Source organism: Sinocyclocheilus rhinocerous, unplaced genomic scaffold (assembly GCF_001515625.1).
Source record: "Sinocyclocheilus rhinocerous isolate Xijiao unplaced genomic scaffold, SAMN03320098_v1.1 scaffold834, whole genome shotgun sequence".
Lineage (NCBI taxonomy): Eukaryota > Metazoa > Chordata > Actinopteri > Cypriniformes > Cyprinidae > Sinocyclocheilus > Sinocyclocheilus rhinocerous.
Window position 1 is genome coordinate 1,805,671 of NW_015645089.1, and position 12,512 is coordinate 1,818,182.

The following is a 12,512-nucleotide window of genomic DNA, read 5'->3' on the forward strand; positions in this document are numbered from 1 at the left end:
CTCAGATCGCGTCTTATAATTCACACTGTGTGATTGTCACTCGCGTGAACAAGCACCGATTTGCCTCCGATTTCGGGCATTTGTCTGCGTTTTTTTGCAAAACCTGTCGGGGAAGGAAAATCAGGGCTAAAATCGTGCAGTGTGAACTTGGCATAATGCATCTTTCAAATCTGTAAAGACTACGTTTATTTGTGTGCACTCAGAATAACAACAAAACATTGCTTTTGTAAAATAATGAAAGCAAACAGGATGTGTGTTCCTTCTGCCGTCTTGGTCATGTGAACTTGAGCGTGAAACTCCGAAACTATACGTGTATACTTGCCTTACAGATATGAAAAACATATCTATAGAGAGCGAAATGTCTACTTTCAAATGAACCAATTCAAATGGAAAACAAATATTCTCAGATTATGTAATCTATATGAAGCATGCATACGTTCACTACTGCGAAAATAACCGACTTCATCTCTTCAGCCGAAAACAAAGAAAGCACGTAGTTTAGCCTATCAAATTATTAAAATGTTAACGCAGCCTCCTTACTGTTTTTCTCTGACACATTCATAATTATTTCTTCTGCCGGTGTGCTGTGGCAAGCTTTATGCGTGCGCTTATTAGGCTATAGGCAATTAAAGGCGCATTATAATGATTTCAAATGGTTTGTTAATAAATATGCGATTAGTCGACTAATGCTTCAAATGAACGACTGCTAGTCGACCAGAAAAATCCTTAGTCGAGGGCAGCCCTAATTTGCATGCAGTATATCAGAATGGTAAGTTATAAGTAAAAGAGCTTCTATTTGCTTTTATGAGCATCTTATTACCACTTGTTAATGTTAAGCCACTTACATCAACTGGTAAGTCCTGATGTATTGCACTTAACAGATTTGTTACCCAGTAAAAGAGCCTGTCTCCTACAGTGTCTGAGTCTCTGTATCTCTGCATGAGTCTTGTGTTGCGATTGCTAAATATTGACAATATAATGGCATAGGGCTGCACAATTAATCGAATTTCTAATCGCAATTACAATTATGGATGCCACAATTACGTAATCGTTCAAAGCGGCAATTAATCGTTCAAAGCCCACTTATGTTATTCTGCACGCTTAATATATGTTTTTTTCTTTCTACATTGTTTTTCCATTGTTTTAGTTTTAGTGTAACATTATAATACCATTCATATTTTTCCTTTTTGTATAATTTAAAGAAGAAACCAATCCGATGTATATTTGAGATTTGAGGCTTAATACTATAGAAAAACACTAAAGGTTTTTCAGTTAGAGTGTTTTCAGCTTGTTTATTTTCATATAAAAATACGGCATGCAGTTGCATCAAACAATGGTATAAACATCATTCAATGTAAATTGCGATAATCGTAATTAATAATCGCAATTACAATTTCAAGGGAATAATCGACAATTATGATTTTTGTCATAATCGTGCAGCCCTATAATGGCATGACCCACAGGTTTTAATTTCTGTGCTGTAAAATCTTTAGTTCTGTGTAAAGATTTCAGTACAGAAGTTCACCTGTCTTCAAGACATTTGCAAGAATGCCAGTGGGTCACCTGTGTCATTTCTGTATGATCCCTCCATCACCGTTCTGTGTGTTTCAGGAATACCCTTTCTTCACGTTGGCCGCCTTCCCTCCTGGATTTCTCCTTCATGTGGGTGGTGTGGTCAGTGCGCGCTCAGTAAAGCTTCTGGATCGAATCCACAACCCAGGTAAGACTGCTCATATTCCACAAGCACAAACACAAGCAAATGCACCAAATATATGATACATGAACACAATTTAAAACAACATGAAACATAACTTCACTGTAGCAAGAACATAAATCAATCAGCAGGTGCATTTATGAGGTAGTTTGACAGTGTGCATGTTGTTGGTGAGGCTTTTGTTGTATTTTCAAATTAAGTTCTTTGTACAGTGTATGTTCTGCATCACATGCACCATTTCTTGGCCTTAATGTTTTGTCCTCTCCAGCTTGGGATGCTCTTATTACTCTTATTTGCTTGTAGAAGATTTTGAGAAGATTTTTTAATGTTCATCTCCCCTGAACATTATTTTTGCCTATTACATTTTTGCACTATTAGCACATGATAAATCAATCAGCAGGTGCATTTATGAGGTAGTTTGACAGTGTGCATGTTGTTGGTGAGGCTTTTGTTGTATTTTCAAATTAAGTTCTTTGTACAGTGTATGTTCTGCATCACATGCACCATTTCTTGGCCTTAATGTTTTGTCCTCTCCAGCTTGGGATGCTCTTATTACTCTTATTTGCTTGTAGAAGATTTTGAGAAGATTTTTTAATGTTCATCTCCCCTGAACATTATTTTTGCCTATTACATTTTTGCACTATTAGCACATGCACAAAAAATACTTTTTGAAAACCCACATGTACCCTTTCTAGTCTGTGCTGACAGTGCATTATGGGAATGTAAATATTGGTATTAATGCAATTTAATACAACGTTTAAAATATTCGGTAACACTTTATTTTAAGGTGTCCTTGTTACATGTTACATGTACTTACTATTATTCAAGAATCGGCTTAAAACACATCTCTTCCATCTTCATTTGACCCTCTAAATCAGTGGTCGCCAACCCGTCTATCGCGATTTTCCCGCGGAATTGGGCTACTTTAACACTGTTGCCGCGGGTTGTTGTTCATGTCTGCGGGTTGAAGCGACCCCAATAACGTGATATTTAGTCCCTGGAATGTGAATTTTACTGGAAGATCCCCGCCGAAAAACGTGTATTTTACCCTCGGAATGCGATTTTTACAGGGGAACCCCCCTCGAAATGCATGATTGGACTAGTTTTATTGTGAAAACCTGGCAACCCTGTTCATAGGTGCCACCTGCTGTCAGAGAGTGCGTCTCATTCAAACCTGCTGTTTTTGTTTCGTGCAGATGTTTTATGTAGCAAATAAATAAAAGACAGAATCGCGATTCATATATGAACAGATTTTTACGTGCACCTCTAGTTTTCTCATCCTCTTCTCTAAAGCAGCGCAGGCCTCGCCCCCTTTGCTGCCTTTTCTCGAGGGCGGGGTTTATCTGGGTTTGTGATGTCATGAACCCGGGAAGTACCTCGTTGTAGTCCCTACCAGCCGTTTTTGTAGGCATTAAACTGCCAGAATTTTAAAAGACATATCTCCGTTTGCATTGAACTTTCAGCTTCGTAACTTTGCAGATATTGTTTATGCTCAAACAGCAACATTACACACTAACTAACATTAAAAAAAGTGAAATCGCAATGAACCACCCCTTTAAAAAAAAAAAAAAAACTTGCCCCTTTTAGACTTGCACTCTATTCATTTACAAACTGCTTGTTTTCTTTTTAAACAAAAACTAAAACTAGCTTCTCTAATCTTTTTGTATTCTATCTGTTTTCTTTTTATTTATTATACAATTAACAGAAGCAAAAAAGGCCTTTAACACTAGCTTGCTCTATTCTTTTTCTATTCTGTTTTCTTTTTATTTATTATACAATTAACAGAAGCAAAAAAGGCCTTTAACACTAGCTTGCTCTATTCTTTTTCTATTCTGTTTTCTTTTTATTTATTATATAATTAAAAAAAACCTTGCTACATGTACTTTTTTTAGGCTAACTGAGACTTGCTATAGCACTTGTATATCATTGCTCTTTTGTTGATTTTGATTGCTTCCATTGTTCTCATTTGTAAGTCGTTTTGGATAAAAGCTTCTGCTAAATGACTAAATGTAAATGTATTATAATAACAATTAATTATGAATAATTACATTCAAGTAGCTCTAAACCAAACCCTAATCTTAACCCTAACCATTTAGTAAATACATGTGGTTAATTAATATTACTCAGTACTTAAATATATAATTACACTGTAACAAGGACACCTTAAAATAAAGTGTAATCAAATATTCTATTGTATAATAGTTTAATATAAAATTTTAACTGAAAAGTGGCAGGTTTTGGCAAGCTTTTAATGCACAGCTTGGAAATGCAAATGCTTTGTGAATTTAAGACAATGTATAGCTATATATATTATAAAATTTAAGTAATAATTATTATTTGATTCTAAATTTATTATAATTACTGAAATGATCATTTTGTTTTATTAAAATATTAAAACTGTAATATTATGAAACATAATGACCATTATATACTTATTTATATTTTAATATATTTTAATGTAATTTATTCCTTTGATGGAAAATGCTGATTTGCTGCTTAATTATTATTGATTATCATTTTTTAGTATTTTTTTAAGTATGCATATACAGTCAAACCAAAATTTATTCAGACACCTTCAACATTTCTCACATTATCACAGTTTATTTGCTATAGTTTAGAAAATGGTAATAAAATATGACAAGAACTCAAAGTTAAGCTGTTTCAGAATGTAACAAAGTTCGTAGTCACGGGAAGAAGGAGGCGGGAACCGGCGAACATTTAAAGACTTTAATAAAATAAACAAACACAAAATGAAAGTAAAGCGGCAGCCCCTCACGGACGACTGCCGCACACAAAACACAAAATAAAATCCAGGCCTGGTCCTCTCTCGTCCAACACGTCGTCACGTCACGTCGTCGTCACTCCTCCTTTTATCCTTCCGGAGCTCCTCCGTGAGACTCGAGACCGGTGAGTGGCACAGGTGTCGCGCATTAGCATTTACTCCACCGGCCTCGCTCCGTTCCCATGGCTCTCGGCCCCGCCCCTCTCATCACACAGAACAAATGCATCTTGATGATGTTAGATAACTTTGATAGAAATGTATGTTATGGATTACAATCAACCAAAAATTATTCATCTGGTAATTTAAGTACACAATTAGATAATACCAATTTAGGTCAACCAATTACCAACCAATGCTTAATTTTGTTCAGTCTGGTTTAAAAAGGTCGCATTAAGCAGTTTAAACAAAAAAAACACTTAGGCAAAACATGGTCAGGTCAAGGTGTCTGAATAATTTTTGGTCCCAATTTTTTTTCAGTTTCACTGGTAGTCCACTGTATGAAGAATTTTTGAGTATAATATGTCACAGTTCACTTTATTTTGCTATCCACACTTACATAAATAAACTATAGTGTCTTGCACCCACTAGTAAAAAGATATCAAAAATTATATCTGGTGTCTGAATCATTTTTGGTTTGACTGTATACACTATTTTGAGCTGTAGAAATCTACCAAATTCAGACTCTCAGTCTACAAGAACTTGTTCGATTGTCCCTGTTATTTGTGTATTTAGCTAATTTTTTTAAATAATTATGAATCAGACCAAAATAATAAAATAGAATTAAATCATGATGAAATTTCATGATGCACTGCAAAATAAATAAACAAATAAATGCTTGTCAGGGTGAACTTTTACATCCCTGTTGCATGAATTTAATATATAAATTTTTTTCTGTTTTTTTTTTTGTCTCATACTCTTTTTAATTCTCATTCCCTACCCATCCTAACATTTGTCTATCCTCAGTTTGACCCATAGCCCTTGTCACCTTTTGTGATGCTGCCCATTGCAGTGATCTGATTGTATTTCTTTAAAACTTGCATGGATTCAGGCTTTAAGCTAACCAAGCTGAGCCATTACCTACTAATTTACATTTTGCATGCTGACATGTTTCCAATTAAGGTATCACATAGAGAGGTTGTTATTTTGTATAGTGGAGTGTAATTAAAGGGAGAAAAAATGTAATTAAGTTCTGAACTACAACTCAGAGAGTGTCTATTCTTTTATTTTCTTAATTGTAACTTATAGATGACTGCAAACACACACATACACCCACAGTTGTTATTCCACAACATACAAATGAAACACATCTACTACTACATCTGTGTACGAAGGTTTTATTAGTGTTTGCGAGTGTGTGTGCATTAATTAAAGCATGGTTTGGTTGAAGGAGCCGCTCATGTATTTTTATTGTAGATGTGCTGGTTTAGAGCCTCTGACATAGTGCTGCTGCATGCTTTTTTTCTCTATCTTTCTCTCTTCTTCTTCTTCTTTTACCTCTTTCCCCCTAATTCTCTCTCCCAGACCTCTATTTTCTTCCTCTCTGTCCATCTCTTCTCTCGTTCTCGTGGTCACCCGCTCAGATAACTCTTGTCTGACTTTGCAGTTCCTGTGGAGTGGTGTTGTCCAGTGTTGTGTTCTTGTTTGTAGTTGGTGTTTGGTTTTCTTTTTCTTTTCTACTCTCTTTCTCTCTCTCTTTCTCTCTTTTTCTCTCCGCTCCTTTAACCGATCTACTAATGTGGCGATTTGGCTCAGCATTGGGTAACACCAGATCATACAAACTGCTAGACTGGAATAGTTTCACTGCAGGTACTACCCTACCCTCAGTCCTGCTTTTCACACACAAACACACACATACATACACACACACACACATGCAGCCCTTGGCAGCTCATCTGTTACAAACTTTCCTAAATATTAATACGTATTATTGGTTTTGAGATAGTATTGAATTTTGAATATTCTCCTTTAGCAATTAATCAACATTGTGATAATGCATAAAGGGACTGTTCACACAATAATGAAATTCTGTCATCATATACTGACCCTCATGTTTTTCTAAACCTCTATGATTTTCTTTCTTCTGAGGAACACAAAAAAGACGTTCAGCTGCTGTTTTTCGTAAAATGAAAAGCATAGCATGTAAAGACCTTCCACAACAGGTTTTGTGTGGATGTCGCCAAACACCACTGGTTCTTGCATGTCTCATAACCAATCTGCAATAAATGGGAAGGTTGTCAGCAAATAACATCTTCAGTGTCTGCCTGTGCATCACAAATAGTTCAGTATGACTTAAGGAATATAGCGCTCATGAAATGTTTGTACTGCTTGTTTGGACTTAAGGTGCTTGTTTTGTCCCTTTGCCTTATTTTTATGAAAAAAGAGCAGCGTGAATTTTTTTTCCATGCAACACAAAAGGAGATTTTTTTTTAAGTAAGAAAGTCATGCAGGTTTTGAATAACAGGAGGGTCAGTAAATGACTTATTAAAATTTTACAGTGAACTTTTCTCTTAATATGTATTGAAATATGTTATTGAGTGCATATTCACAATTAAGAAGATGAGTTGATTTTTGTCAAGAGTGATTACAAATACTTATAAAGATAATAAAGATGAATTAAGCGTGTAAAAGGAGTCATTTATGCCTTACACGGGCAATCTCAGATATACACAGACTCGCACATACAACCTCAAGCCTTTTCTCAGTAGTGTGTGTTGCATGAGCTGCCACGCGCTGTGCTTCTGTATGAACGTGTGTGTCTGGCAGCTGCTGCATGTTTTAGCTGGATGCGTGGCTGTTCTCTGCTCTGGCTGATCATTCCTTGATCTGCTCTGACTGCGCTTCACCTGACCCCTTACCCAGCGTCCCCTGCTCCTTGATCACATGACCTCTTGATCTACCAATCCAGTGAAGTGGACTTAGGCAATGTTCTACTTTCAGTCATGAAAGGTCTCATGACCTCTGTGCCCTTGGCAGTGCTGCTGCCTCTGTGGTCATTGTTGCTTCCCTCTACTAAAGTAATAAGGATTCATACATTATGGATTATGTTTGTGTAAGCTGATATCACATGTGCTCTGATATTGATTAGTAGTCATTTACCCCTTTCACACATACAGACTTTACTGGAAAATTACCAGTAAATTGCCATAAAGAGATAATGTGTGAACAGGACCTTTTCAAAAACACCGTTCAGACAATTTACCGGTATGATAAATTGTAACATTACCAGTGAATTGATGGAATGAGGATGTGTGCGAATGCAGAATGAAGATTACCGGTGTAGTGCCGAAATTTGCACCCTGCCAGATTATGCTTGACGTAAGACATCTACTCAGGGCCAATCCAGCGCCATTGAAATTCAAAATTCAGTGGCTCTGGGCCAATCATAACATTTTGACGCATATAACGCATTTACTCTGCGCTGTGTAGTTCAGTTTAAGGTCGTCTAATATGATGTCTCTGGACCAAAAGCGCTGCATGAATGTGAACGTTTGACACAAAAATGAAAACATGTTTATTTTTACAAACATAACACCAGGAGGTGCAGTCGTTTAGAGGTAATTTCTGGTTAATGATGTCACAGAATTTACCGGTAATTTGAAACCGATGTGTGAATGTCGTTGCCTGTGTGAATAGAGCATTTTTGAATTTGCCGTTAAAGTCATTCTGGTAATTTTACGGCAATTTACTGGTATTACTGTGTGAAAAGGGCTATTGTCTGGGGTTGTAAATGTCAGTGGGGGATTTTTAAAAGGACATTTGCTTTCTTGAATGAATATTTTTTTAACTCCTATTTTTCATTAATGCATCTTTTAGTGTTTTTTTTAAATCTATATATAAAAATGTGAAAAATAAATTGGTTTTGGTGAGTAAATAAAAATAGTCTGACCTTTCTGATATACACAAGAAATACAAACCATTTGTCACAAATATTGAGATAATTAAAAAGCTGCCAGAGGTATAATAAAGGAATTTTATATATTTAAATAATTTAATTATGTAATATAATTTAATATGATAAAAAATTTATGTAGTTCAATAATGCAAATGCAATTCTTGGCTTTAAGGCATATTTATTGGCCTGTATATTTTATCTATCATTGGCAGAAGTGGCAAAAGTTATTTTTGAGACGGGTGCTGTTTTTCAATGAATTGAGAATTATTTGTTTTTACAAAAGCAATTGAAAGCTCAGTTTAGTTTAGAAGAAAGTTAATTGTGGACTTATGCTACGAGTGATTTGAATCACGTTATAGCAGTGGTAAGGTGAGCATCAGGTCATCATTTTATTTTTGTTTTTATTTATTTATTTTTTCACACTTTCTTCTGCTTCTGGTCTGTTTTCTGCTGTGCACTTCTCTCTTTAACCTTGTGCTGTTTTTCAATGAATTGAGAATTATTTGTTTTTACAAAAGCAAATGAAAGCTTGGTTTAGTTTAGAAGAAAGTTAATTGTGGACGTATGCTACGAGTGATTTGAATCACGTTATAGCAGTGGTAAGGTGAGCATCAGGTCATCATTTATTTTTGTTTTTATTTATTTATTTTTTCACACTTTCTTCTGCTTCTGGTCTGTTTTCTGCTGTGCACTTCTCTCTTTAACCTTACCATTATTAATCAAACTCCCTCCTGCTGTTGGCTGTTTATCCAGAATAGGATGGAGTTTGTCCTCCATTGGGAAGCATGACTGCACTAGCAGGGGAATGCTCTGCCTACTGTTGTAGATTAGTTCATGAAAGCTGTCAGTCAGGAGAATGGCAAATCACACCACTCTCCTCTTCGTCCTCACCATCATCATCATCTTCCTCATTCCCCTCGACCCTCTCCTAGTTGTGGTAAACAGGCAGGGGAGTTTGATCTCGTGAAAACCCCTTGCTCTAAGAGAGTGTGAGCACCTGTGCGTGCATGTGTGCGAGTGTGTGTATGTGTGTGTGAAAGAGAAAAGCTCAGGTACTAGCCTTGTTTGCATTAGTTCACGGTTTGCTCCCTCTCTGAGGACAATTTTGATATTTGTCACTGTTAAAAATATATATACAGCTAAATTAATAAAACTGATGTTCTGATGATGTTGTAAGGCCTGTTTCACACCACATGCTCGCTCAAGCTACTACTCAATTACGTTACGTTTTCTGATGCATAAACAAACTCTCTAGAAAATAAGAAGATTTTAAAGTTCTGACTGTCAGTGTTTTTATCGTTCATCATCTAGAAAAAATCTCTTTGAAAATGATTCCTACGATAATTGATATAAAGCCAAGTTTTCCAAACTGGGATTCATGAGAGAACTGCAGGGGGTTCGTGAATTGATGAAAAGCTAATAATTAAATCATAAAAATGAAAAGTTATGATAAATAAACAATATTAAAATAGACACCTTGCTAAAAATATTTACTATTTTGTTTACCTACGTCATGTGACCATTAACTGACATCAGAGAACACGTGTTGTTCAGTTATTCAATATTAATTTCAGTTTTTTTGTTCAAAGATGTTCAGCTGACAAAAATACGCTTTGGGAATATAGACAGTAATAATAAACAAATAAATACATTTTAGACAAAAATTGATTGTGAGTTGTGCCAGATTCGGGAGCATCAATAAACCAGCTAACAGGGCTAGTATGCTGCTAAAGCGAGAGGGGGTGTTTATGTGCCAGGGGTGTGTGTGATGATGTAAATATGTTTGTTTCAGATGAGCCGGAGACACGGGATGCGTGGTGGGAGGAGATCCGTCAGGAAATAAAGTCTCATGCCAAAGCTCTCGGCTGCCACGCTGTGGTGGGGTACAGCGAGTCCACCAGCATCTGGTACTTAAACACACACACACACAATACTCAACTCTGAGGATGTTTCTACACACTGGTTCTCAATTGTTTTTTGGCTTCCTCATATATCCAGGTTTTTCAAGACGGTTGAGGGAGTCAATTAAAATGATATGTGTCTTGGTTTTTAGTTGCACAGCTTTCTCATTCTGTCATTCAGCCTTAATGAAAGGCTCTGATTATGCGCTCTTTGTGTTTGCAGTGAGGAGGTGTGTATTCTATCAGCGTCAGGCACCGCGGCGATCCTCAGCTCCCGGTTCATGCAGGACGGCCCGCTGGACACCGAACACAGGTTGTCACGGCAACCGCTTTGTGTCTTTTCTACAGGGTCAGAGAGGGTCGAGGGGGATATGGGTAGTTCAGCATCGCTAGGGTAGGTTAATGACACACACGACACATACACACACACACACACCTTTGGCCCCATGCTAAGGGACTCTTAAAAGAATAGTTCACCCAAAAATAAAAAATGTGATTAACTCTCCCCTCATGTTTTATCAAACTTCAAAAAAGGTGAACCATAAGTACATTATCTATAATCTATAATAATAATTCAACTTGTTTGCTATATCCCCAGTCTTCTAAAGTCATACAGCAACTTTAAAGATAGCATGAAATGACAGTTCACCCTGTCTGTTTTAATGAAACATGCCATATATTTGAGTGAAATGGCTTCTCGAACAAGTAAAAAAATATAAAAAATTTAGGATTTGGAATTTATTAGATTGTTTGTTTGCTGCAATCTTATGTGAAGGGATGTTGTTGCGAGGGAAGGGAAAGTTAATATTTTTGATTAAAGATTACAAGAGCACATCAATTAAAAAAATGATATTGATGAATTAATCATTTTTAATAAACACTGCAGTATTGTCAATTTGGATTTCATGGTGGCATTAAAAGCTAAAAGGTTTGGAACGAAACGAGTGTAAGTAAATCATAACTTAAATTTCATTTTGGGTGAACTTTTCCTTTTATCTCAATACTAAACAATACTAATTAAATTGGTGTGTGTGTGTGTGTGTGTGTGTGTCTGTGTATGTTTGCTGAGGGTGTTTTTTTACGGCTACTAACCAAATTAAGTCCTGAGGGCTAAAAACATTAGTCTCTGCATAAAAATAATACCACCTTGACACATTTTTATGCTTATGTAATTCTTTTATTCAGTTTTAGCTCATTTGGGTGATTGGGTCTGTGTGTGTGCCCTTGTGTTATTGTTTATGTACTAATTGCAGTGTTTATTTCTGTTAGATTTGAGGAGGTGGTGTCCCCTGGCTGTGGGTTTTGTCACATACCATACGATGAGTTGAATATACCGTTTCCTGCTCAGCTCACCTATTGCTACTGCTGTCGCCGCTACAAAGTGCCCGATGTCCTCTTCACCACAATAGACTTGCCTACTGAAGCCAACGTCACCGGGAAGGGCTGCCTGATTCAGGCCAGGTATTACATGCACAGGACATCCTGTCCAGATGGTATATTATTGTGTTGCATACTGCACAGTATAACGAAAATAGTATATGAAACTATATTTAGTATGCAATGATACATTTTAAATAGCAGTGTGTAGGGCTGCACATGTAATTGAAATAAAACAAATCTCAAAGGCTACGATTTAATTAGATAAATATGTGTGCTGCCTGTTTCAGCATGAAGCACAGCACTGTGTTCCTTTACACGCATGCAGCTCATTATTTAGGGTTTTCAGTTTCTCATAGTGACTCAGTTTGTAGTAAAAACTTCCACACAAACCCATTGTTGCATCTGCTCTGAGTTTGAGTGACTTGCGTGACATGCGTCAACCATCTTCCCACACTTGTAATGAGACATGACAATGTTGCATTTGAGTGAATTTATAAAAACAGACATTTGAAACTGTTTTTGTCCCAAGTGAATAATTACTTTGAATGAACGTTAAGTCAAGCCCATTGCATTGTCGGATACAGATTTCTCACAATGTGCTCCATTCAGAAGGTCATCCGGGTATTCTTTGCATCTCACTATAGGCTGTGCCGGACTAAAAAGAAGGCGCAAGGAGAAGGGAATGCCACGGTTATTAGCAATCTTCTGCCATTTTTAGAGTACGAACTCCACACACAGCTGATGAACAAATTAAAGCTACGAGGCATGAACGCTTTGTTTGGTCTACGTATCCAAATAAGCGTTGGAGAGACCATGCTGCTAGGATTAGCGGTCAGTGTGCAA

The 12,512-nt window shown here is 36.6% G+C and overlaps 1 protein-coding gene and 1 long non-coding RNA gene across 19 annotated transcripts in view; one reads left to right on the top strand and one right to left on the bottom strand.

Moving 5' to 3' along the window:
* LOC107705807 (uncharacterized) overlaps nucleotides 1-7,920 on the bottom strand; it is a 26,826-nt gene extending 18,906 nt beyond the window's left edge. Inside the window, exons 1-3 of the long non-coding RNA XR_001636103.1 lie at nucleotides 7,909-7,920; nucleotides 6,400-6,403; nucleotides 685-689 (exon numbers count right to left, since the gene is read on the bottom strand). This is a non-coding gene — a long non-coding RNA (uncharacterized LOC107705807). The remainder of the gene's footprint in view (nucleotides 1-684; nucleotides 690-6,399; nucleotides 6,404-7,908) is intronic.
* c2cd5 (C2 calcium dependent domain containing 5) overlaps nucleotides 1-12,512 on the top strand; it is a 37,181-nt gene that overhangs the window by 12,755 nt on the left and 11,914 nt on the right. For 11 of the 18 annotated variants that reach the window (XM_016509271.1, XM_016509259.1, XM_016509261.1 and 8 more), the window contains 6 exons: nucleotides 1,612-1,720; nucleotides 6,249-6,302; nucleotides 10,181-10,295; nucleotides 10,513-10,683; nucleotides 11,559-11,750; nucleotides 12,314-12,500. In XM_016509271.1, the coding sequence (XP_016364757.1) occupies nucleotides 1,612-1,720; nucleotides 6,249-6,302; nucleotides 10,181-10,295; nucleotides 10,513-10,683; nucleotides 11,559-11,750; nucleotides 12,314-12,500 (828 nt within the window). The remainder of the gene's footprint in view (nucleotides 1-1,611; nucleotides 1,721-6,248; nucleotides 6,303-10,180; nucleotides 10,296-10,512; nucleotides 10,684-11,558; nucleotides 11,751-12,313; nucleotides 12,501-12,512) is intronic. The other 7 variants (XM_016509275.1, XM_016509269.1, XM_016509274.1 and 4 more) reach the window with 3 other exon arrangements.